The following is a 26,371-nucleotide window of genomic DNA, read 5'->3' as shown; positions in this document are numbered from 1 at the left end:
CTTGAACAGGTGCCCAAAGTGTCTCACTGGCTCCTACCAGTGTGGAGAATAGCAGCTTGACGCCAAGGTCCTGCTGGACTGCTGAGCTCCTCATCCTATCATGAAAAGTCCAGCCATCCTTCAATGAAACCACATTGCACCTACTTGCATTTACAATCTCAATCTTTTGGTCACTACCCATCTCACGGCTGTAGGTTAGGGTCAGAACAATGATCGACCGGTAAATCAAGAGCTTTGCTTTGTGGCTTATCTCTCTCTCAAACAGTGCTCTGACAGCAGTCTCACATTAATACAGCCAATACACACAAGCAACGGATAATGTCACAGTTTTGGTCTGGGCTTTGAACAGGGAACCAGGGTGGAATCTCTGCTGTCCCCAGTGACTCTAAGGTTTGACTTCCTCTATGAAAACCATGACACACCGACAAAAGCCAAATCATTTCAGAGTGTATCTCGTCTGTCCCTGAAGCTTGTCACTGTGGAGCTCCCAAACTATCTCAGAGACCTCTGCCAAGGAGATGGGCTCAGACTCCTCTGAGTCATCCAGCAACTCCTGTTGATCAGGTTTAGGAATTCCTTCTATGTTCCAACAATATCATTGTTTCCCAACCGCTTCTTAGACCATACCGGATCTCTTGAGTCACAGGAAGGTTTTCCAGAATGTGTTTGAGCCTGCACCAAAACAATTTTCTGCCTCTGCTTCCTCTGCAAACTAATCTCCCACCCAGGCTTTTACTTCTGTGACTACCACAGCTGCAGTCTTTCTGCCCCTCTGGGACCTCTGTGCTGAGTCAGGGATAGCCTTGTGCTAGCCAGCCAGGTGCAAGGCCTTGCTCTTCAGCTTGACAGTCTTCCTCACCATCAGCATCCATTAGACAGCTCTTTGGTTGGAACCATGAGAAAGACTGACCACCACATTTAAGATCCATTCCAACTCCATTTTCCCCAACCTTCACCAAGACACAGTAGAAGCTCACTTGAAATGACAGCTGAATGATGTCACTTCTTAACCAGGCACTCTCAGCAAACCCTCACCACAGGTTCAGGATTGCCAGACCTGTCAGCCTCACTGCCATGTGATCTAGCTGACCACCAGATGGTGATCAATTGACAGCTCAGTCCCTCGCTTCATTCAAGTTTCCAGAACATATGGCTTCAGACTCATTCACCTAAAAAAATTTACTACGTTCCACAGTGCAATAGCCAGTTTCTGTTGCTGAGGCCCTCAGTGCCTAGGTCTGCTCCACAGCTGTCTTTTACCGTGGGCATCGCATCTGACCTCTGTCCTTTGTTCTGCAGGTGGTGACCCACAAAGTAATAGCTCTCTAGCGATTTTTCATGCCCAGCTGTGCTACAGGGTGGCCACTGACCAGCAGAAACTTGTCTCAGAGCCACACTTTTACCTCCAGCAGTGGACCCCAGTGTCCCTTTCCTGGTAGAGGTTTTCTTAGGTCTCTTGGGAACCACTCAAAGGGTTGTTCTTGAATTGCTGTATGTCTGCCCCCTAGCCTGAACCCAGTTTCCCTTCGGTGTCCCTGCCAGGAGCACAATGGTTCCCGACAACATTGTCCCCAGGGTCACTGGTCACCCTGTCAGTTTTACAATTCCAGGAAGCGTAAATAGGATTCTAAGCCTATCTGCATCAGTCAGAGAGATGAGATATTTTTAGATGTTACATGCATATGTTGTACATGGAAATGTTCGAAGAGAAGTACTCATGAGCCTATTTTGTTAAAATTTGCATAGCAGAAGAATATGATTTTTTTCAGCAACTTTTGCGATGAGATTACATTTTTAGACATTTTACTATTTTAGACAATTCAGCCTATTCAATACCAAAATGTTAATGAAAGATTACTGCATTCAGCTGCTCAGATCTGCCTAAAGTTACTCTAAGCTACCTAGTCTTAGATAAAGCAAGCTAAATGGACAGTTAAGTTAGCACTTCTTAAAATAAGTCCTGAAAAAAATGAGGGTCTCCGTACCCTAGAGGTTAGAAAAGAGGGTTTGTGACCTCAAGGAATCCCAGAACTGGCTCTGAAAATGTGGTTGGCTGCATGAGTAACTCTCCCCTCCCTCCACAGTTATGGCTGATCTGCCCTTGAGCAAGCTGTTCCAGCTGCTCCAGGCCAACTGTAGAAGACAGGTTGTACTGGGCAGTTTCCAGCTGTGAATGTGTGGAAATGTGAATTTTAAGTAGGCTGTCACTGGAAAAGAGCAAAGGTGTTCAACTGAATTTACCTACTTAAATAAAGACTAGGAAGAAAACTGACAAATAGTTCTGGCTGTATTTCAGTATAAGTTTAGTATAGGTTCTGGCTAACCTATTTACTGACTACTACTAAAGTAATGGCCACCACTTTTGCTGACTAAGTTTTGGATGAAAAATTGTTGACGGCCCTTTTTTTCATGATGATGATGATGAAATGATCATGTTGACTATTTGCTTGGTAAAAACAAAAATTTAAGTGATTTTTTTTTTTATTTAGCCCAATGAAAAATAACAACACGAAAATGTCAGAGGTAGACCAATAGACAGGCACAAATAAACACAAATTTGCCCCATTTTAAGCTGCTTTCATAATACTTTCAAGAGGAAGAAACTCTTAATTTTCCTCATGGGGAATATCAAGGAAGAGACCATCCATTTTCCTTAATCGACACATTAAACGCTGGAATTTTACAGATGACACTCTGATGTTCTGTTCTTGTGGAGGCAGCATGAAGCTACTCTAACTATCCAACTACAAAAGGCTGAGAGAAACACTGAAGTAAAGACAGTTTGTTACTATGGAACCGATACACCATCTTGTTTGTGTAAACTGGCAGGTTTTAGAAAGTGGCACACCAGATGTTTTGACTCTCTTTCGCAAGCATTTGCCAACTTGTCTGGTTGTGAATATTTGGTGTAAACTCGCCTGTAATGCACTGAAGCTCTAGCAATCATTTATGCTGAGAAGAGCGCATGTCACACCGTTTATTTATGAGCTTTAATATTGACATACTTGAGACAGTTTATCATTTGAATAGTTTCGGGTGTGAAGTTAATACAGTGTTACAAAAAATGCTCACTTATGATAAAATATTAGTAAAACTTAATGCAAGCAAACGGACTGGCCAGAACAACGAGCCAATGAAGCTCAGAAAATGCAACAGTGCTTCTACAATGGTGTCAATTGACTGAACTGACTTGGACTAGAATTATTAAAGTGCTTCTGACTAAAACTTGACTAAGACTAATGTAAAATAAATGACCAAAATCTGAGTAAAAGAAACAAAACAAAAAAAAAAAAATCCAAAGATGACCAGGACTATAACTTTCAGATACCTAGAAACCAGAAGTAACATTGTACCAAACAAAACTAGGGTGAGATAATTGTTTGAGTTCTGTGATGTAGCTTATGCTGGTACGTAATTGTTTTTATAGCATAAGCAATGACAATGACTACTGTGATACAGTTTATTGATTTGGCTGACTCTGTTCATTGTAAAACATGTAATAATGCATATTTATGCCCTTGCCTTGCTTGCTGATTGGCTTCAAATTGTGGTCTGCCCAGCTCAAAACTGTATGGCCACTGGCACGCTGGTGCCTGTGTGCCTGCTTTGTGACAGGATAACAGTGACTGAGTGTTTTTGCATGCGTTTATGTGTGTTCATATTCTCAAGGTTTTTTTGTATGTTTGTGTGCATGTACTTGTGTGGTCTTGTATGTGTCTATCTGTGTTTCATGCACGTTTCTGTGTCTTCTTTTATGGTGTCTCTGCCTGTGTGTGTGTTTGTATGTGTTTTTTGTGTGTCTGTGTTTTTGTGTAGGGATGCGTCCTCTACATTACGCTGCATGGCAGGGGAAGACTGAGCCAATGAAAATGCTGCTGAAGGCAGGCTCATCAGTCAATGGCCAATCAGATGAAGGACAGATTCCTCTCCACCTATCCGCTCAGCATGGACATTATGATGGGGTAACCTTGTGTGTGTGTATGTATGTGTCGTGGCTGTGCGTTTGTTTATGTGAGGTGTGTGTTATGTGCACCTGTGGATGCATGAATCATTTGTTCCCAAGCCAGAAAATTGCCGAAGTAAAATGCGGACGTGTGTGTGTATGTGTGTGTGTGTGTGTGTGTGTGTGTGTGTGTGTTTCAGTCAGAGATGTTGCTCCAACACCAGTCCAACCCATGTATCTCAGACTCAGCTGGGAAGACTCCCTTGGACCTCGCCTGTGAATTTGGCCGTGTCGGAGTGAGTAGTTTACACTCACAAACAAAAACCCAGCTGCGCACATACACAGTGTATAAGCTTTAATGTGTGTGTCTGTCTGTTTGTCCGTCTGTCAAGGTGGTTCAGCTCCTGCTCAGCAGTAACATGTGTGCAGCGATGCTGGAGCCAAAACCCTCTGACCCCAACGGAGTGTCACCTCTCCACTTGGCCGCCAAGAACGGACACATTGATGTCATACGGTTTGTATTCCAGTCTGCCCCACTTAGTGTCTGTCTGTCTGTCTTCCCACCTGTCTGTCTACCTGCCATCAATGTGTCAAAGAGAACCTAGACATAATATAGCCTTAGAATGATGATCTTACCTTCGGCCACAGTGCAAAATGAGGTTCAACAGTCCAATTTGAGTTCTTGTGCGTGTGTTTGTGTGTGTGTGTGTGTGTGTGTGTGTGTGTGTGTGTGTGTGTGTGTGTGTGTATGCGTGTGTTCGTTTGCGTGCAGGCTGCTGATTCAGGCTGGTATAGATATAAACAGACAGTCTGAGTCTGGAACAGCATTACACCAGGCTGCCCTCTGTGGGAAGACAGAGGTAGTACGTCTGCTGCTGGATGTAAGTTATCAATCTATCTATCTATCTATTTAGCTGTCTGTCTGTCTGTCTGTCTGTCTGTCTATCTATCTGGTTACATATTACACATGCATTGGGTCTCCAGTTTCAAATGGAATAATGCAGCCACAGTCCTGTGTGTGTTTAGATTATCAGCACTCAAGGCATCCTAATGGCCCAGTGGCACATGTCATGCCATGTGAAGCTCCTGACTCAAATCTGAACCATGACATTTGCTGTATGTCATCCTCCTCTATCTTGACCCGTCTGTCTCTCTTCACTAATAACTATAATCTAACACCATTAGCTTGCTATGTATCAAACTTCCTAGCCTTTCCAACTTCCCAGCAGATGGCACCAACATGAAAAAGTAACTCTGAAAATCATTGTTTTTGAATATGCCTCAACTGCCACACATATGGCTTCATGTACTTTCATCTCTTACTGCTGCCAGTGTTGCTGTTGCTGTAGCTTCCCGGCACTGTGGCTGCAACCCAGCTCACTTCTGATTGTGAGAATGTGACACACACAGGAAACAGTCATTTTAGGCTTAATGTCAGACTAATGGATTGTATTTTCTTTTTAGTTGTTGATAAAAAAAAAAAGACGAGTGTAACTTCAACTTTTCCATCACCCCCATCCAGAGTGGTATCAGTGCAGGGGTGAGGAACACCCTGTGTCAGACAGCCCTGGACATTGTCAACCAGTTCACCACCACACAGGCCAGCCGGGAGATCAAACAGCTACTGAGAGGTTAGGAGACGAGCACACACACACAAACTTTCCTGCCTTGCATTTCCTTACAGTTTTTTTTTTTCCTGTGTTTTGCTCATTTTATGCTGTTCTTTGCTCCACCAGTTAGGAATGCACCTCTGTGCCTTTGTCCACTGCTTGTCTCTGTCCACTCTCCTCTGTTGTACAAACTCTAATTCTGTCTTATAGATGCATCTGCAGCGATGCAGGTGCGAGCACTGAAGGATTACTGCAACAACTACGATCTCACCAGCCTCAACATCAAAGCTGGAGACATCATAACGGTATACAGACCCACTAACAGTCCCTCATATATGACAGTATAACCCTTTCTCACAAACTGGCTCAATCTGAAGTGTTACATCTATTGTACTTTTACAAATATCTCCTGAATTGCTGGCTCAATGCAGCAATAGTATCAGTAATCATTTCATAAAGTGGCCGTGTTATTAAAATGCCAATTTGCCAACTGTGTGTGATTCCATTGATAGGTTTTGGAACAGCATTCTGATGGGCGATGGAAAGGCTGCATTCATGACAACCGCACAGGAAATGACAGAGTCGGTTACTTCCCCTCCAACATGGTGGAGGTCATCAAGAGGGCAGGTGACCGCCCACATCACACCTCTGTGTGTGTGTGTGTGTGTATGTGTGTGTGTGTGTGTGTGTGTGTGTGTGTGTGTGTGTGTGGGTGGATGGCTGTGTGTTTGTGCATGTGTGTCAGGTTAGCAGTTGTTCACAGTAGCTATAGCTGATCATTAGTTGTAGCTAGCCACAGCTTCATTGGCCTCTTCAGGCAGCCCATTCGTTTTCCTGGCCCGTCATCTCCTGACATCTCCATCGACTAAACACTGTCCCCTGTTGGCCTGTCCACCCTCTCTCCCCCTCTCTCCCTCTATGTCTGCTTCCCCTGTCACCTCCCAAGTTAACAAGGCCATCCAACCAGCCCGCTCTGCTAGATTGTTGCGCCTCTGTTCATATTTCACTTTGTTTTATTGATACAGTGCTATTATATTTTAAGTTATATAGATATATTCCCCTGTGGATATATGGATGTATCATTTTCTCATATTTTGGGTTTGATCAGTATACTTTCATACATTTTCTGATATTATTAGATTTGTTTTGTTTCAAGTTGACTGATGAGTTGTTGTTGTGTTGTTGTTTTGCACCTCCTTCCTCCTGGCTCGAGTCCAGGCCACACCCCCTCTCAGCAGTGCCACACTCTCCTGCTCCGCAGGCCCAACCCCTGTCCTATTGCCTCGGTCAACGGACACTCATACCCCCCCTCCCAAGTCCTCCCTTTGCGCCTGCCCCCCCCTCCTCCCCCTCACCTCAGCGCACAGTCCCTTCCTCTCTTCTCCTCCTTTGGGTACGTTCCACTTCCCCTCTCTCCTCCTTCTCTCTCCACTCCTCCTCTCTCCACTTCTCAGGAGCAGCAAAGTCAGACAGGTACATACTGTAGTATCACTTTACTGTAGTTTCACTTTCAATTAGTGATAAGAATCATTTTTAGTGTCTTTATTGATATGATCACCGTTATTAGCAGAGGACTGAGTACAGTCAGTAGGAGCAAATCTGTGTAGACAAACATGTAGGTGTGTGAGCATGCTTTTCATGCTTGTATACATTACTATCAACAGTGTAATACATGTTTACATATGAGTATATAAAGCACGTTAGCTCACATAACACTAATTAGGGGTTGATTAAGACCTATAGTTGAGGTTATAGCAAGTATCTCAATGAAATGTAACAAACACACTACAGGTGGGAATAATTTTATATGTGTGTGTGCGTGCACGTGTACGTATGTGTGTATGTGTGTGTATGTGCTTAACAGGCTCACGGGCATCAGAGCTTAGCCCCCAAGGCTCTCCCACCCTGGGCCAGCAGAGCAGCACCAGTGAGGACATCTGGGTGCTACGCAAACCCCTGGCAGGTAAACCCAGCAGCATCTGTATGCCTGGGGTTTCCATCACTGTTGCTGTGTTTCCATCCAAATTATATTTTTTCATTTTATTTATATTTTAAGCTCATTTTAGATAAAAATCAGCAGAAGAAAATGTATATCAGTGCTCATTTCCACCTACTATCTGATGTAAATTATTTTGCAAAGTTCACAACTCTAGGCTATAATCACAGTTAGACAACCAACCAGTTCAGAGGATGGACAGGTGTGTCAAGAAACAGAGCAGAAGCACTTGCCACAAGTCCTGGCTATGTTGCTGTTTCCTCATATAAAAAAGTTTTTGTTCCCAAAGTTGGTGGGTTATAGTGTTTTCATTCAGGTCTTTTCTGAGGCACAAATTCAAAATTCACAGAAAAATAGGCTGAAGGAAACCCCACTATTGTGAGGATATGCGTAAGAGGAATTCACCCTATATATTATTTACTGCAGTGTGTATGTGCCTGTGTAGGTGGGGAGCGCAGCAGCAGTGTGGGCAGCATTGGCAGTGTTCGTTCCTCAGGCAGTATGCAGAGCTCTGGCAACACACATGTTCTGAACATGCCTGCGCCCAGTCCACACCCGACTCCCACACCAGGACTCAACACACACGGCCTTAACGCCCCAGGCCTGCACGCACAAGCAGAGGGGGTCAAGGTGAGAGCCTCTTTGCATGTATGCTCTGAGTTTGCATGTGCGTACAGTAGTTTGTGTTGCAGTTATATCATTGCAAAACATCCTGAATTATAGTTCAAAGGCAAATGAGAAATAGTCGAGCCTTTTCAGGAAACAAGCAACCAAGAAAACCACAATTCTGCTTCCTGCTCCATGTTGGTTTCATTTGTAGTTGTGAAAAGAACAGCTTCGTTATTTTTTTGCCAAGCAGACCAGATGGTGGCCTCCTTGTTTGGCATTATTATCCATCCTACAATATAAAGTATGTAAATGCCAACATCAAAAGCTCCTGCCAGTTTAGGATCCACGAGAAATGATGTGTGCACTGTTGGTTGCACTGTTTCAGCCAAATTAGATCATTCCAGGAGGAGTCTGCCTTTGTGCATCGTGACCATTTCATGTTTTTCAGGGAATGTTTCTCAGCTGCTAGTTTGGATCATGGGACCATCTCGAAAAAAATTATGTGTTTGTTTCAACACAGCTGTAGGACTAGACAACACACATTTGTGTTACTTCTCAACACAAGATATGTCTTAACATTTATCGCTATCTGTTGTGCTGCGTGGAGAAATCAGCATCTTAGTTAATGGTATTAATATGTCTTTGATTTGAGTCTGACATGTAAACATGGTAATCAACGTTATTTTAAACCCTGCGCTCTTCATTTGTTCTATTTGCAGATATTCCTCCTTAAGCCGTTATCTTGATGGTTTTACTGAGACTGCTGGTAATGTCACAGACAGATTAGCAGTGCTTTACTTCCCCAGGCCTCTCTGGCTGCACATCCATTATAAGATGATAATGAAGTCATGCGTTAGGGACCAAGCGTATGTCAGTTATGGTATGTGAGCTGAAAACTGCTTCCTTAGCCTATCTGTCTCAAGCTGCAGTGAGTCAACGTCGTGCCAAATGTTTTACACAAAAATATACACTCATTATCACATTCAGCTGGCCCACTGTACAGCTCCACTAACTCGCCCACAGTAGTCTAGATAGAGAACAGGCCAGAGATATAGGTGTTTCAACGCTTATTTGCATTGCTGTGTGCGGCCTAACTTTCTTCCACAGCCTAGTGTTCATTTATTTCGTACTCTGTGATGTCGTTCTGCCTGGAGGTCTTCTTTGCAAAAAACCTCCAGTGCATTTTGAATTAATTTTCACCACTGGATATCGCTAGTCTATCTCGGATTAATCCATTAAAAATAATAATGGTATCACAAAGTTGGATGGTGTTGCCCATATTATGCTGGAGGGACATTATCTATTTTTAAGTGACAGAAGATTCAGGGGAAACTGTGGAGATGACATGGGTTGAGAGCCAGAATCTAACTTGATGTGCTATAATATGGCATGTACACTCAGTCCACTGAGCTGAGTCACATGGCACCTCTGGGAGCCTAATGATTATGCTTGAGTAAATGTTTTATTGGGCCTCTGTGTGGGTTTGTGTGTGTGTGTGTGTGTGTGTTTGTGTGTGTTTGTGCGCGTGTGCCTGTATGTATGTATGAGCATGTTTTTGTGTCTTTTAGCTCCTGGCCACCGTGCTGTCTCAGTCAGTAAAAGCTAAGGAGCATCTCATGGAGCAGTCCCAGTCTGTGGAGCAGTCAGCCAGTAAGCATACAAACTCACACCGGCACAAGATATAGGCAACTCCAGCCTGCACACTCTTAAACTGATAATCTGTGACATTTTTCATCTCCGCCAGGCAGTAGCCTGGAAGGGATATTGCATTTGGGTGTGTGTGTGTGTGTGTGTGTGTGTGTGTGTGTGTGTGTGTGTCTGTGTCTGTGTCTGTGTGTCTGTCCACAGCTAATCTCACTTACTACTGGACCTATCAGCCTAAAATGTTTTGAGCACAGTTATGACTGTTTGTTGAAAAACCTCTTGTGTTTGCAGTGATTCAGCACCATTGAAAAATGTTTGTTCTTGCTACCACTGGGCCCTCTCTTCATTAACTTTCTAGCTTGCTCAACCACTGCTCTCTCTCTCTCTCTCTCTCTCTCTCTCTCTCTCTCTCTCTCTCTTTCTCTCTCGAAGCCAGAGCTGACCTGACTGTGGTTTTCAAGAACATTAGTGAAGGCAGAGTTACTAGACTTCTACCAAAATGGTGGCATAGCAGCCCTTTTCCTTTTGGAAAGTGCAAATTCATATTTGACTTGGTAGCATTTCTGTGAGGGTATGCCTAGAAGACTGCACATCCACAGACAGATGGGAAAAATGTTTTTATTAGTTTGATTTTGTTAAATTGAGCACTGTGTATTAATAACTTTTTTCCATAGTTTCTATTCAATCGACTTGGGCGCTGCTCAAAAGTCTTACAATGGTAGAGAAAACACTATTTTCTGTGTGTGTGTGTGTGTGTGTGTGTCTAATCTCACATACTACTGGGGCTGTCAGCCAAAATCACCACAACCTCTTGTGGTCCCAGTGATTCAAAACCTTTGAAAAACCTGTTTTATACCTCAGCTGAGTGCCAACTCTGAGCACTGGAGAAGTGGAGATACTCCTGGCGGAGATTTATACTCTACTTAGTGCACTCTTCTCGTTGTATTAGTGATTGTCAGCTTTGCTGCTCTCCACTGCCAGTTGAACACAATAGTGATTTAATCCACATTCAGTTCATGAAAGCTTTTATATTTGCTACTTTTGCTGCCTTTAACTTTCTTTGGGGAAATCAGCACACAGAGGAGGAGATGCTCTTTAATCCAATAGCAGCAGCAGCAGCATTCGTTGGAATAAATACAATAAGAATTTAGCTGCATGATCCATTATGGCTAGAATAGCTGAGGAGGCAAAGAATAGACCAGTAACCACAGAAATTCAAACTGCTTCAGTGGATCCAAGCAAAATGAAATAGATTAATTGCTGAGAGGAAGGCACACATACTAAAAAGGCTGTCCTAGAGCTAAAAGTAGGGTGAACATTGGCATTGCTTTTTGAAGATGAAAAGCACTCAGATATCAGAGGGGACTGAGGAGAGCTACAGATGTGGTCTTTTAGGGCAAGTCCAGTGACGTCAAACTACTGGTGACACTGTTATAAAGTAATTGCTGGGAAGTGCAGTGCAAAACACAATAGCTATGACTGCTTATCACAAAAGGTATTACCAAAATAGGAAAAAAAAATCTTTTGGATTATCCCTTTAAAGGACACCAGCAGTGTTATTTTAGATAGTCACTACAATTTCTCTGCTACTTATCACCATATAGTGCATATTATGTACCATTTGATAATACCAGTTACATAGTTCTATAGTGTTTGAATCAGCAAGCTATGTATGAATACTATGGAGTTTGGCACATATTTGTTATTAACTAAAAATGTCTCAGTCATCACCCCAAGAGCTTAAAGAGGGTTAAGGAGGATAAAACCTGGCATAGGCTTTGTTTTAAAGGTGCATCTGTCCAAATTATGACCTGTGTTTAATGTAGTAATTGAGTGTGATAAAGCAGTAGAGTGAAATGAAAGTAATCACATTTATCCTTTTTGTCTCTTATTTCTTCCTCTTGCCCCTCGCCTCTTCAGGTTCCTCGAGTTGCACAGTTCACGAGCAGCGGTCATTTGAGCGGAAGGCAGAGGAGGATGATGGGAAAGTGAGTTTTGCGAAAGCAAATGGGTTCTCTTTGGAACCTCCTCACTCTGTTGCTTCTGTTTCTGCTCAACAAGTGCTTGGTTTGAGAAAGGTCCATCTTGCAGGGGTGGGGTTAAGCAGGTTTGGAGGGCTATCTGCCAGAGTGGTGTTGCCACTGAACAGATGACATCCTGCACTGCCCCCCGGAGGACGGGCATGTCACTACAGTCTTTCCGACTGAGTGTGTTACCATGGCGACAGGCAGGGCGACAGACACATCATGGAGTTCAATTGCTGCCTTGCCTTCTGTCCCTTCACCCACCCTCCTGCCCTCACACCACCCTTAGACACCAGGCACCCACACGCTGCCACTCTGCTCTAGAACCTGCCAGCAGTGCTGTGTGTTCTGTGTACTAGAGGATTATTCTCAGTGTGTGTTCTGTGTGCAGTAGTGGCACTCTAGAAGCAAGTGTTTCCTCGTTGCCAGGAGACAGCAGTGTTCCGTGTCATAGAAAAAAAGTGTTGCTTTGTGTCTGCATAATAGATCTCATTTACTGAGATTGTGGCCTGTGGTTGAACATCGTAAGACACTGAATGTCATTTAAGACATTCACCGTGCATGCCAAACTCGTAAAAACTGCCTAATTTGCCTACGTTGAAATGTTTTATGTGATGTATTCGTTATTAATTTGTTCTTTAAAACTGTTTTTTGTATCTTGCTTTTTAAATGAGCGTGTCCCTGAAACAGACAGGCGTATTGTGTGGGAGTAATGTGTATTCTAGAAAAATCAGGTATTCTCTTCCTTAGACACCTCTAGTGGTCTGTCTTGTGCATGCTAGTGGCAGTGTGTTAGAAACAGCCGTGTTTTTGGCAGCATCATCCTTAGCCTTGTCTCTGCATCATGTGCCATGGAAACATGGCACTGGTATTGTCCTGTTTTCCAGAGGCAGCTGTAGTGCTGTGTGTCCTAGAAGCTGAATGTTTTATATAATATATACATATGTATATATATATATATATGTATATATATTTGTTCTAGAACAGTTTCTGAGGAGGTTTCTGTGCTGTTTTCTAGAACAGGTGTCCATTCTGTGTTCTAGAGCAGGTTTCTGTTGTGTTCTAGAACCAGCAGTTCTACAACTCTTCTAGAAGCAGGCAGTAGTGTTTTGTGTTCTGTGTTCTAGAAGCAGGCAGTAGTGTTTTGTGTTCTGTGTTCTAGAAGCAGGCAGTAGTGGCGTGGCTGGGTGAGTTTCAGCTGCAGTTCTACACCACCCACTTCCTCACCGCGGGATATGATCTAGACACCATTAGCCGCATGACCCCTGAGGTAAGGTCATGACCCCCTGACCCCTCCCGCCCCGCCCCTTGTCTGTCAAGGCTCCGCCCAGCACAGCTCTCAAATCAGCTCCCCACTGACCTGGATGATGTCATCATGACCCTCCTGTCTCTGTCACCTGACCCTGGTGTGAGTCCTGAGCCTCAACCAGTCACTTATCATTCGCTGTCTGCTTCATTTACATACCTGTGTTCAAACATAGTTGTGTGCTCCAATCCGTGCTGTAAATACTGCTGTGCGTTTGTCCCCAAGTGTGTTTGTGTCATTGTGCGTGTGTGTGTGCGTGTGTATATTGAAGCAGACACAGTGGTATGACGTAAACCCCCTAAGGGCAGGGGACACTCACCAGTGATTATCCAAAGCAGAGTTTTCCTGAAGGCATATCACACGCAGCTCATGTACCAATGTCAAACGTATGCAGAAAATGGTTAACATTCTTGAAAACACCTAGAGTGTTGTGGCGAGTTCCTGGTGTGACTAAGTGTGCTTTGTGTTGAAGGACTTGACGGCGATTGGGGTCATGAAGCCTGGGCATCGGAAGAAGCTCACCTCAGAGATCAGCAAGTTGCCCTCCACAGACTGGCTGCCAGACCACAAGCCTGTAAGGCTCTGACGTACAGCAAGTACAAACCACAAGAGGAGAAATGTCCTGTCTGAGACTTCTGCGTTGACATATCACAAGAGAGAGACATTAAAGGAACATTTCATCCAGAATAAAAAAGGAAATTTTTCCACATAGCCCTAGTGCAGTGTATCCATCCAGATAGCTTCTATCTGATTTTGTGTGGTTTCCAGTCTGACACAACCTCCCTTGTCTCCCCAGTACAACGGCCCTGGATGAGTACTTTTTTGTGGAGTTCAAACTCATACAGATTTACCTGTGATAAACTCAGCAGCAACAGCTGTTACCAGAAAAAAAAGACATAGGTCCTTGGGGGCAAAACATTTCTTTGGGAATTATTTCCTGCCAAAGAACTCTGTAAAACTGTATGTTATCTACACCAAAGGAGTATGAATTTAGGGTTCCCATGTTCCTTGGCAGAAATAGTTCCCAATGAAACACTTCATCCCAGAGGGCTGTGAGTTATGCATTTTGGGCAAGGGGGAAAATATCTTTTTTTGTTTGTTTTGTTTTGGTTTTTTGGGGACAACTTTCTCTGTAATACACTGTGTCTGTGGCTTTTTATATGTGTGTGTGTGTGTGTGTGTGTGTGTGTAGGCCAATCTGGCGGAGTGGCTGTCTCATCTGGGTCTTAGTCAGTACTACCAGGTGCTGGTCCAGAATGGCTACGAGAATATTGACTTCATCTCAGACATCAGCCTGGAGGACTTGCAGGAGATTGGCATTAGCAAGCTCGGTAAGACACAGCACATGTACACATACAGTACAGGCCAAAAGTTTGGACACACCTTCTCATTCAATGCGTTTTCTTTATTTTCATGACTATTTACATTGTAGATTCTAACTGAAGGCATCAAAACTATGAATGAACACATGTGGAGTTATGAACTTAACAAAAAAAGGTGAAATAACTGATAACATGTTTTATATTCTAGTTTCTTCAAAATAGCCACCCTTTGCTCTGATTACTGCTTTGCACACTCTTGGCATTCTCTCCATGAGCTTCAAGAGGTAGTCAACTGAAATGGTTTTCCAACAGTCTTGAAGGAGTTCCCAAAGGTGTTTAGCACTTGTTGGCCCCTTTGCCTTCACTCTGCGGTCCAGCTCACCCCAAACCATCTGGATTGGGTTCAGGTCTGGTGACTGTGGAGGCCAGGTCATCTGCCGCAGCACTCCATCACTCTCCGTCTTGGTCAAATAGCCCTTACACAGCCTGGAGGTGTGTTTGTGCTCATTGTCCTGTTGAAAAATAAATGATGGTCCAACTAAACGCAAACCGGATGGGATGGCATGTCGCTGCAGGATGCTGTGGTAGCCATGCTGGTTCAGTGTGCCTTCAATTTTGGATAAATCCCCAACAGTGTCACCAGCAAAACACCCCCACACCATCACACCTCCTCCTCCATGCTTCACAGTGGGAACCAGGCATGTGGAATCCATCCGTTCACCTTTTCTGCGTCTCACAAAGACACGGCGGTTGGAACCAAAGATCTCAAATTTGGACTCATCAGACCAAAGCACAGATTTCCACTGGTCTAATTTCCATTCCTTGTGTTTCTTGGCCCAAACAAATCTCTTCTGCTTGTTTCCTCTCCTTAGCAGTGGTTTCCTAGCAGCTATTTGACCATGAAGGCCTGATTGGCACAGTCTCCTCTTAACAGTTGTTCTAGAGATGGGTCTGCTGCTAGAACTCTGTGTGGCATTTATCTGGTCTCTGATCTGAGCTGCTGTTAACTTGTGATTTCTGAGGCTGGTGACTCGGATGAACTTGTCCTCAGAAGCAGAGGTGACTCTTGGTCTTCCTTTCCTGGGTCGGTCCTCATGTGTGCCAGTTTCGTTGTAGCGCTTGATGGTTTTTGCGACTCCACTTGGGGACACATTTAAAGTTTTTGCAATTTTCCGGACTGACTGACCTTCATTTCTTAAGGTAATGATGGCCACTCGTTTTTCTTGAGTTAGCTGATTGGTTCTTGCCATAATATGAGTTTTAACAGTTGTCAAATAGGGCTGTCGGCTGTGCAGTAACCTGACTTCTGCACAACACAACTGATGGTCGCAACCCCATTGATAAAGCAAGAAATTCCACTAATTAACCCTGATAAGGCACACCTGTGAAGTGAAAACCATTTCAGGTGACTACATCATGAAGCTCATCGAGAGAATGTCAAGGTTGTGCAAAGCAGTAATCAGAGCAAAGGGTGGCTATTTTGAAGAAACTAGAATATAAAACATGTTTTCAGTTATTTCACCTTTTTTTGTTAAGTACATAACTCCACATGTGTTCATTCATAGTTTTGATTCCTTCAGTTAGAATCTACAATGTAAATAGTCATGAAAATAAAGAAAACGCATTGAATGAGAAGGTGTGTCCAAACTTTTGGCCTGTACTGTATATGACCTTTGATGTGCATGCATGCCATTGCATGAAAATGGCACGCATGATTAGTTTAGATTGCTTTGATAATGTGCATTAGTGCTTTATTTTAATAAAATACATTTCTAAAACTTCGCTGAACCTGTGATAGAACTATAAACCAAATCTCACAATAACTATGTCTTCATTCTTCCCATTCCCCACCCCTGCCATTCCTCAGGCCATCAGAAGAAGCTCATGTTGGGAGTAAGGAGGCTGAAGGAGCTACAGAGAGGAGAAAGTGGTTCAGAGCTTCCCCTGAGCCCCAGCACCCCTCCGTCCAGCCCAGGGGGCAGCACAGGCTCGGAGGGTGGCTTGCCACGGAGGGAGGGGCGGAAGCAGAGGGACATCGCCCCTAGCCCGCTCGCCAAACCTCGCCCAGGTCCCACACATTCCCAGACCCCGCCCCACACTCCAACACAAACTCCACCACAAACCCCCACACACGCTCGGACCCAGCAGGCTTCCCCCAGGGCCCGGCCACGTCCCTCTGCCCAAACGTCCGCAGCAGATTCGTCAGTCCCGCTGCTACGCCTGCCCAGTGACGAGGAGGACCGAAGGAGAACTCACAGTTTGACTGGCGGATCCTCTTCGGAGACAGACTCCAGCCCTAGATATGCCACCGTGTGCCGCAGCAGCTCTGCCCGTACTCCCACCCCTAACGATATCACTGTCAATCGCAGCCAGTCGTCTGTCACGCTCCGCCCCCGCAGGAAAGGCCGGCCCCCAACACCACCCAAACGATCCTGTTCTTCCATTACAGGGGGTGATGGGGAGGTGGAGGGACAGGGGGAGGGGCTACTAGGGCTGCCAAACTATCGTGAGCGGCGAGCCAGTGACTGTGGAAGTCTGGGTTCGGCTTTAAGGGCTCAAGGTCTGGAGAGATCAGAGGGGGCCTCTGGCAGTGTCCGCAGCCTCGCCGCCATGTTGGAAACATCCATTGGGGGCGGAGCCAAAACCCTGCCCAGGAACCTTGGAAGCAGCAGCTATTTACAGGTGTCTGTCACTGAGTGTTTTTTTTTGTGTGTGCGTGCATGTGTGGGTGGCTGTTAGCGTTGTGTTTGTGTATCAGCAATGTGAACTGTATGTGCAATGACATAACAGTCTTACGTTCTCCAGGTGAGTCCGGCTATGCTTCGTCGCCAGACAGGTGCAGGTGGTCTTGGTTCTGAGGAGGATGATGTCATCAGTCGGCGCAGAACCATCAGTGGACCAGTAGAGGGTTTCCCCAGTGATCAAACTGACCCCTTACCTCAACAACCAGCCCAGCCACGGCCAGAGCCCCGGCCCCGCTCCACTGTCGTCACATCGCCATCAGAAGTTGCAGATGGCACAGCGACACTCAGAAGGAAGCCCCGCCCTCTGAAAACAGACTCTGATGCACCTGCAACCACGGCTTCCACCGTTGTTACCATGACAACCGGGTCTGACACCATCCGCAGGCGACCACGCACTTCTGAGCAATTACAAAATCAAAGCAATAGCCAACTCCAGCCTGCCACCAGCAGCGTTAGCCAATCAGACTCTCCCAGCAGTCAACCAAATCAAAATGTTGATGAGCCGCAGCAGAACGGCGGTGTAGTCCTGAGGCGGAGGCCGGTGTCAGAGGCCTCTGATAGACTGGAGACCAACAGGGAGAGCTGTGAATGGATGGAGGCCAGAAAGTCTCTGAAGCCGCCTGTCTCACCTAAACCGTCCACAGTCGCCCTGAGGAAGTCACAAGCTGACCCCCCGACTCCGACTCGCAGGGTCCCCATACCTGGCCCCGATAATATTGATACTGCACAAAGCCCCGGTGAGACACACACACACACACACACACACACACACACACACACACACACACACACACACACACAAAACCAATCATTTTCCATCTAGTCTGTCATGGTTTTGCTTCTGTGTCAGGGCTGTTTGTCTGTAGGAGTCCATAGTTAGACATCACTTTAAAATGATAATGCCAAAGAGCCTTGTTTTTCTTGACTTTGGTGACACCATCGGTGATAAGCTGTCGCTGCTTAGGCACTCTGCTGTGTAGACACTGGCCCAAAATACTGTAATAATAAAGATGCTTAGTAGACTCTGGCTTCTTTTAATCCTTCTGTCTTATTGTATTCATTCCAAACCAAGTGTTATATTTATGCTTGCATAAATATAAAAAGAGATCACCTCCTGTGCAGTAGAGGGGTTTTACCAAGAAATAAGGACTCTTTCATGTCTGTTTAGGTCAGCAAATGTAAAACTTTCATGAAGTAGGTATAGGATGAATCACTATTGCGTGGTGTTGTTAGGAAAACATTTATTTATATGAAATATTGTGAATTATAGTTTAAAGGAACACTTAACTGCGAAAAAAGGGTCAGTTATCTACTGACAGGAAGGTATCTAGCACACTAGCTTTTTCTGAAACAACTCAAGATAATGAGTATTGTTCTTTAGACTTCTCTGAAGCTGAACGATCTCATCCTGAGTGGTTTGGCTTTTAAAGACTTCAATTACGTTGCATGGAGTAATATTGCTATAATTTTTGCCCTTTTGGAACTCTAAGAAGAACTTATTGACTTAAGCTGTTGGAGTCGTGCCAGCTACCACCTTGTATGTTGTAGAGACAAAGACACTTATTAGTGAACATGACATGACTTTATTACTTTTATAAAAAAAATTTCTAAAATTTTCATTTTCCTATAGAAAATCAAAGCCAATGAGATTGGTCAGATGCCACAATCATGTGACCTGGGATGTAGAGCGATCTTTGCTGATTGGCTGGGTGAAGACCAAATGATTATTGAACTAACTGAGACAGGGGATGGGCCTGATATGTAAAATTTTTGAAATGACCAAAAATAGTCACTTGCCCGATAAAGGGTTAAAGCAAAGCTGTAACAAAACCATTACATAGAAATAAATGTCCTACAAGAAGACTTACACTGTTCTCCCCTCACTAGAGGCGAAGCGTGTCCCTCCTCCTGTATCTCCGAAGCCCCGCGGTCCTCCGACAGCACCCAAACCAGGCAAAGCAGCGGTGGCTTCAGCTGCCATGACTCCCAGCCCTGTTGCTACCAGCCCAGCAGCAGCCAGTCCAACCCCTGCCTTCAAATCCTCTCCTCCTCTCCCTTCCTCCCCACTTCCAGCTCCGGATACCCCTTCTGCCCCATCCCTGTCTCCAGGACTTCCCCTTGCCTCCCCCTCTCCGGCCCAGAGTCCCTCCACGCCCTCCCCCCACCCTGTCAAACCGCCCCGTTCATCCATTGCCGGCCTCTCCATTGATCTGCTGGGATTAAAGGAGGCAGAGGATGAAGAGGACAGAAGGAGAGAGGAGGAGGACAAGAGAAGAGAGAGGGAGGACAAGAGGCGCAAAGAACAAGAGGAGGAGGAGAGGAAGAGAGTAGAGGAGGAGCATCAAAGAGAGATGGAGAAGAAGCACACAAGAAAAGAGGGAGAGGAAGAGGAGGTGGAGGGTCAAGTCAAGGGAGGTGAAGAGGGGGAGGCGCATCAACGTTTAGAGGAGACCAGTGCTTCCTTGGCTGCAGCTTTGCAGGCTGTAGAACATAACATCAAACAGGAGGACACACAGAATGAGTGAGTATTTAGACATCTGTCCACTTCTTTCAGATTTTTTTACTATTAGTCTCTGCAACAATTTACCTACGCCAAGGAGATATAAACAACAGCAAGGGGTTATGTGATCATCCCTGTAGGTCTGTCTGTCCGTCCGTCTGTCTGCAGCATAAAATCAAATTTGCATGAAACTTGGTGGTACAGTTGGTCATAGGCCAATGAAGAAGTGATGAACTGTTTGGGCCAGTCAGCCCCAAGGGCCATTATAATACAGGTACAAACATACAAACAGGGCCGTAGCTTCTAAACGATATGGAGAGGTTTGTCATCAGCAAGTCGGCACTGACCAACTTTCTCCATTGATTGGCCAAAAGGCCGGTATCCTATGACAACGTTATTGCCAAAAGGGGCGTGGCTTAGCAGAAATATGGCTGTAACTTTCTTTTGGAACCTTGATGAAAATATTTGCTCAACTGAGTGCTTCTTGTTCATATCACGTAACAAAGTATACAGTGACACTGCAGTGTTCTGATCTCAGGTGGGATATGGTGAGGGACACATAAGCTCTACCTTACTATATATCCTGCTGCTGCAACTGTGTTGTCTGCCACATACAACTAACCTCTTCCTTTCTGTTGTATCCTTCCTCCCTCAGCTCCCTGCCCAGCAAAAAGACAACAGTCTCCATCCTGGACGACATTGGCAGCATGTTTGACGACTTGGCAGACCAACTGGACGCGATGCTGGACTGATCTCCTGCCCAATATCTTCATGACAAGTTCTTCCCCTCTTCTCCCCCTTCCCCTGCTCAAGTATAGGTGTCATAAGAAAACTCCCCCGAGGCTCAGTGCTCGCACTCTTTGTGTGTGGGTGTGAGATTGTGCGCGCGAGTGTGTGTGTGAGTTTTGCTCATGCCCCCACTGTGTGAGCGCTTCCCATGTAACCTTGAATACTAAAGAGGGAGTCCTCTTCTTCTGGTGTAGTAGATGTAGAGCGACATAGCTCCAGTGCACCTCTATCTGCGCGGAGGCCGCTCCCACACAACCTCTGACCTCTACAGCCCAGCAAGTCACAGCCCCGCCTCAGATGGCCGTGTGGACAGAGAAGCACAATCACTTTTCCTCATCATTTTATCTATACAGACTCTGGCCAGGACAGAGACGCTTACCCAGTCAGACAGGCAGACAGACAGATAAGCATATTGCTTGCAAAAATAAGCACACAAACTGACTGACTGAGGGGGCAGACAGACAGGCACACAGATAGACGGGTTGCATACAGATGAGATACGAGACAGAGTTTAAAAAGAATTACAAGCACATAGAAAGACAGGCGCCTTTCTGCAGGTGTCTTATTAATGTGATGTCAAAGAATGCATTTTTCCAGGTGAATGGTAGCCTATATTTCTCTTCTGTATGAGTGGAGGATTGTGGTTAGCTGGACTGATCCTGATCTGTGTGTGTTGTCTCCGTTCATGTTGTTGTTGTTGCTGTTGTTGTTGTTGACGTTGTTGTTATGAGTGTGTGTAGTCCCTGCTGATGCTGATGTCATTGTCCTCCCACTTGTACAGTAGTTATTCTAACAATCAGAAAGACGATAGATGTGTTTCCATGAATTCTGAGACAGACAGACACACACACACACACACACACACACACACACACACACACACTCACACACACACACACACAAACTGCAGACACACATTTCATTGGTTTAATCTCACTGCTGTCCTACTTTGTTGGTGTTAAGCTCCACCCATGGAGATTTGCTTGGAAATAATTCTACACGTGTATACATTCAAATACACATAAATGCATACAGACGCACATACAGAGACACACACACACATGCACACACATGCACACACATGCGGTGTAACCCTTTGTCCTGCTGCAGTGAACAGTGTTTTTAAAAGATAAACCTATATTTCAATGCTTTATATAGTACATCCAGTATACATACATAGACTTTATAATATACCTGGGTATATGAGCTGTTAGAGCTCCCTCTAGTGTTGGTTAGTGAGACTGCCTCTAATCCGCCCACCTTCCATCTCGTGCCCCCCCTCCCTCCCTCCCTCCCTCTGTTTCTGTTCTGTTAACTGCATCTCTCTGTGCCTTGGTAGTGTTATTTCATATATTCCAGATATTTGCTTTCTTTCTATTGTTAGTTTTCCGTTATTTAGTGTTTGACAATTTCTCTGTTTCCCCATGACCCCTCTCCCTGTATGTCTGTGATGTCTGAAGTAGCTTATAGGTTGGTTTGTAATTCCCCCATGATTCCTCTAATAGCCCTCTTTGCAGCTCCTCTGTAACCATCGAGAAGCCTTGTACGAGCCCAAATAAGCCCCATATCTGCTGTAATAAGTTGGCTCTGCTCCCTGGCTCCCCAGTGTTCAGTGGTCCCCATGTAGGCCAGACAGTGGAACAACCGCCAGTGTTCATCCCAATGAAGAGTTCACTTGTATTTTTATGCTCTTTGAAAAACAAAGATAACATATATAAGACAGATGGTTCTATGTGAATAATGATTATAATTCTAACATTGAGTGGAGGTGAGCTGACTGAGCCCGTGCATTTATGGTTGAGTTCTGGATGTGTCGTGACGGAAGTTGTGCCATGGTTGGGTTAGGTTGTGTTTCTGCTGTGACGATGCATTCCTGTACAGCTGTGATCAGAATAAATGTATAATTATAACGAAAGTGACTCTCAAGTGTTCTGCTTACAGATAATATCTTCCAGGGGGTTGTTATGGGCTATTTCTGGGTTCCCTCAGTAGATAAAAAATTTTCCAGTTTCATGCCAATGACAACATAACACAAAGGGGATCGTTATATGGTTTTGCAGAGAATCACTGCCACTCTATTTGGGCCACTTAGGCTGGCTTTACACAGTGCAAGCTGAATGCACTTTAGCTCTTTGCAGCCTAGTTGTATTGGGGTTTTGAAAGAGGGCAATTCAGTGGGAATGATGAACTGGGTTTCTGACATAGCAGCAGTTAAAGTTGCATTTAAAACCTGCTCATAACTGCATGAAAGTTGCATTATGTAAATCCACCTTTAAGATATAATCTGATGCAGTGCTATGTTTACACTTTTAGACTGATATTATCTTTCTCCCTGGAATTTAGTTTTACCTTTCTGGGTAACAGCAGATATTATAACAGCCAAATCCACTTATTAAGTTTTTTGAGTTTTACACGCAATTTTAGGCTGTAAAGGTGGTTATAATGTACGCAAACGCAACATTTCTATTCATAGTTCGAGGTGCGTCCAGTTAAGATCAGTTAAGATCCATCTACAAGTCAGACTCCTCGATTACAGACGTGCATAAACACTATATAATATTTTTCCCTAGGATGGCGAAGTCGTCATCTAATTGACTTAGATTCATTCTCTACAGCATTTTTCCTGATTTTAACCATAACCAACTTCTGCTTAACTTTAACCCTAACCTCAACCAACAAGCCAAAGTGACCACTCAAATAACTTCGCCATCCTTGGACGAAAAAGTGTCGCACCGTACATGAAAGTTTTAGATAGTCAAAGAATACTGTTATTATTTTCAATAGGTCGCCAAACCTTAACGTATCTGTTGTGATGCATGACGGTAGTTGTAGTCCCACTGTGTAAAGGAACTGCACTTTTCCTTCGGGAGACGTCGCCATTCAGGACTACAGATGAAAGCCATTGGCTGGCGGAGGACCGTGAAGGCGCCACGGCAGGGCGGACGTACAAATGCTGCGCCTCTCGGTGGTTTGGTCCTTTCTCCCGGCGACATGCACGGAAACACATGGCAGGAGGGACGTTTTGGAAGCTGTTTGATCCCATGGAAGCTCAATGTCCTCCAAATTCGCCTCTCTCCTTAACAAAGTGGGTTAAGCGTTGACCCCCAAAGGCGCTAGAGGTGAGTTTTGTTGTTAACATGTTGAAAATGAACCGCAGGTCCCAGCAGCAACACGTGGGTGAAACTGAATGCAAGGCCTAGGACGGTCACAGCAGCCGGGATACAACTACTAAGGCGATTAATAATAAATAGAAGTTTCAGTTCATGCCATATGTGAAGTCGAACCGTGTGGATTAAAATAATTGTTGGTACGACTGACCACAGGTTTATTCTTGAATTATATTTAAGGCCTTGTCTACAGGAGCAACAGAAAGCGACTTCAAGTCCCTAATAATATTACGAGGATACTCTCAGACTAATAGTGTCTGGGGCTAAATAGTGATCATATAACGCCTTTATTCTGTTTTATGTATTTTGTATTGCTATAATGTTGAAAGGTGTTCCACTCTGCATAGGCTGGCCAGTTGGTGTCCTGCCCCTGCAGCTGAGGGCCTTCAAAATCATGCATTTGATTTTAGACTGGCCATAGTATTTATCTCATGATCAGGTTTAAAGTGCATGTCAAGGCTTTCTTCATCCAGTGTTGCCAGGCGATGTTAATATTGCATTTATTGGATGCTTCCCTGTGCAGAGACTGTTTTTTATTAAGTGCTGCAGCTGAATACTTTAATGCATTATAAAAGCAGGAGGGACTATTTGTCAGATCTGAGTTCAGTCATTGAAGGCTTAAGTAAGTTTACTCTGGGAACGGTGTCATGTGCCGTGCTCATGAACCTCTTGTTTTTCTTTTTCCTCCTCAGGAACTCACTTTGAGGCAGGATGTAGTCAGCGCCTGCATGGTGATTGTGTCCATGATGTCCAAGAAGGAGCGGAGCAAATTATTGACAGTTTGCCTAGAAGGTAGGCTTTCACTGACTAAGTGCAACCATGACTCAGTATCCTGATCATAGTCTGATGGACATGCTTAAAGCTGTGTGCTTTTCAAAGCCGGTGACGATAAACTCCTTTACTTTCTGACACCTCATATGAGAGCTGAACTCCAGCTCCTGATTCATACTCACATCTGAGGCTCCTGTTCACAGCATTTGAGGCATGTCAGCAGTTCTGAACTCAGGAGAAGTTATTTCTCACTTTTAATCCCCCGTGTTTCCTTCACAGTGGGTGCGACTGAGAATGAGGACTCTCTGGATTGGAGGCGTGTTTAGCAGACTGAAGATGTGGAATCCGTCTAGACAAAGATCCAGTCCTGATTTCAGATGGTGCTGAAGTGAGTGAAGCTCTGCTGGAGGAGTGGGAAGTCCATATGTTGACATGTGAAAATGTTTTAGCCAGTGATGACAAATCATATTTTCTGACACCTTCTATGAGAGCTGAACTTCAGCTTGTGATTCAGAATTTTTTCTGAGGCTCCTAGATTTTTTTTTCTCATAAGGCCAATCTATTTTGTAAGTTTATAACTGAGCTCTTAATCCCCTTTTTTAGGTTAATTTAATGGCTCAGCAAAGATGAAAGTGCTGTTGATTGTCCTGCTGACGCCCGGGCTCCAGGTCTGTCTAATGGTAAGTCACTATGTAAATGTGTTTTTAAAAAAAAAAAAAAAAAAAAAAAAAATTGTCAAAGCTGGTGATGACAAACTTAACTTTTCTGACACCTCGTATGAGAGCTGAACTCAGCTCCTGATTCTAAATCCGATCTGAGGCTTTAAGAACTATGAATCATTTTGCTTTTCTTTCAGATAGGCTGGTCTGGACTAATCCACACTTGTCTCCCTCAGGTCTCCCCATGCAAAATGAAGGCTGAACCTGGATTGTCATCCTTGCCATGAAGCAGTGTTTCAGGAAATGAAAGAAATGAGACTGAGGCCGCTTGAGGGGATACAGCTGATGTGTCTTGGAGGGACTGTCAGTCCTCAAAACCTAATGAGGAATCACATAAAGCAATATAGACTTATGGAATTGTCGTACCTATAGTTAAGGTGCTTTTAAACTGCAAATCCATTCATTTGTATTTGTTCAATAAACTCAGTAATCTGAACTGTGACTGTGATTTGAGTTACTGTTGAAGACCATGTTGACAGTGAATGCATCATCAGTGTGAAGTTTAACAGCTAATGCAGAATAATTTAGCTGGTTTTTGCTGCCTTGACAGAAGGGCTGTATTTTGTTCAGTTCAGGGTGGGAACGGACAACTCCAATTGGCCAAAATGCTGGTTAAGTTTAAAGGAACTACTCACCCACAAATGAAATGTCAGTTTTTACCCCAGTGCCATTAATTTTCCCTCTGGAACAATTTAAAAACTGGGGACAAAGTGGGTTGATGATTAAAATTTTCATTTTTGGATGAAAATTTGACTTGCCTTTAAGAATATTTTTGCATTCTGCCCAGGGATCTGCACTTAGATCAAATAGTGTCAGTCTCTTTACTGGGTCTACAAAGGGAGGCCTGTGGCTTAGTTTGGGTTGTAGCCCTTTCCCTAGGTCCCTGCGTATGTCTGCCACAAAATGAACCTTAGTATAATATGATTTAAATTAAAATTGACCATGAGAGAACGATGTAATTTGAACTTTGGATGAGAGGCTTCATTGTCCCCATTTTGAACAGTCCAGCTCTGTAGCAAATCAGATCACTCAGTGGGAGATTGCAGGGAGGTTTTACAAGATGGGTTCGATTAAGTTAAGGAACCTGATCACCTTGAGCATCACAACCTCCTCTTGGTGATTGTGACCAAGAAACGCACATTTGACATTTTTATCTAACTATAGCAAAAAGTAGACAAATACGCTGTCTGATGAAAATGAGTGAAATTTAAACGATTCTCATTTGCT

General features: G+C 44.3%; 1 protein-coding gene, 1 long non-coding RNA gene and 3 other non-coding genes across 5 annotated transcripts in view; all 5 read left to right on the top strand.

Moving 5' to 3' along the window:
* Positions 1 to 22,402, top strand: part of LOC115366264 (caskin-2) — a 29,518-nt gene extending 7,116 nt beyond the window's left edge. The window contains exons 4-22 of the mRNA XM_030061625.1: positions 3,817 to 3,962; positions 4,144 to 4,239; positions 4,336 to 4,457; positions 4,716 to 4,824; positions 5,466 to 5,574; positions 5,764 to 5,858; positions 6,066 to 6,180; positions 6,772 to 7,026; positions 7,418 to 7,516; positions 7,995 to 8,179; positions 9,727 to 9,808; positions 11,723 to 11,790; positions 12,989 to 13,096; positions 13,605 to 13,706; positions 14,325 to 14,463; positions 16,322 to 17,136; positions 17,260 to 17,935; positions 19,086 to 19,719; positions 20,354 to 22,402. Of these exons, the coding sequence (XP_029917485.1) occupies positions 3,817 to 3,962; positions 4,144 to 4,239; positions 4,336 to 4,457; positions 4,716 to 4,824; positions 5,466 to 5,574; positions 5,764 to 5,858; positions 6,066 to 6,180; positions 6,772 to 7,026; positions 7,418 to 7,516; positions 7,995 to 8,179; positions 9,727 to 9,808; positions 11,723 to 11,790; positions 12,989 to 13,096; positions 13,605 to 13,706; positions 14,325 to 14,463; positions 16,322 to 17,136; positions 17,260 to 17,935; positions 19,086 to 19,719; positions 20,354 to 20,450 (4,052 nt within the window). The 3' untranslated portion in view covers positions 20,451 to 22,402. The remainder of the gene's footprint in view (positions 1 to 3,816; positions 3,963 to 4,143; positions 4,240 to 4,335; positions 4,458 to 4,715; positions 4,825 to 5,465; positions 5,575 to 5,763; positions 5,859 to 6,065; positions 6,181 to 6,771; positions 7,027 to 7,417; positions 7,517 to 7,994; positions 8,180 to 9,726; positions 9,809 to 11,722; positions 11,791 to 12,988; positions 13,097 to 13,604; positions 13,707 to 14,324; positions 14,464 to 16,321; positions 17,137 to 17,259; positions 17,936 to 19,085; positions 19,720 to 20,353) is intronic.
* Positions 22,403 to 23,450: 1,048 nt separating this feature from the next.
* On the top strand, positions 23,451 to 25,580 carry LOC115364341 (uncharacterized). Its single transcript, XR_003928656.1, has 5 exons — positions 23,451 to 23,606; positions 24,347 to 24,446; positions 24,705 to 24,813; positions 25,029 to 25,105; positions 25,321 to 25,580. It is a non-coding gene; the product is annotated as an uncharacterized LOC115364341 (long non-coding RNA).
* On the top strand, positions 24,532 to 24,618 carry LOC115369251 (small nucleolar RNA SNORD60). The gene has a single exon (XR_003929151.1). It is a non-coding gene; the product is annotated as a small nucleolar RNA SNORD60 (small nucleolar RNA).
* LOC115369259 (small nucleolar RNA SNORD60) lies at positions 24,873 to 24,956 on the top strand. Its single transcript, XR_003929152.1, has one exon. It is a non-coding gene; the product is annotated as a small nucleolar RNA SNORD60 (small nucleolar RNA).
* LOC115369245 (small nucleolar RNA SNORD60) lies at positions 25,165 to 25,248 on the top strand. Its single transcript, XR_003929149.1, has one exon. It is a non-coding gene; the product is annotated as a small nucleolar RNA SNORD60 (small nucleolar RNA).
* Positions 25,581 to 26,371: the final 791 nt, after the last annotated feature.

The sequence above is a fragment of the Myripristis murdjan genome, chromosome 1 (assembly GCF_902150065.1).
Source record: "Myripristis murdjan chromosome 1, fMyrMur1.1, whole genome shotgun sequence".
Classification (NCBI taxonomy): Eukaryota; Metazoa; Chordata; class Actinopteri; order Holocentriformes; family Holocentridae; genus Myripristis; species Myripristis murdjan.
The sequence above is the reverse complement of the archived record's forward strand: the minus strand, read 5'-3'. Positions and strand labels throughout refer to the sequence as shown.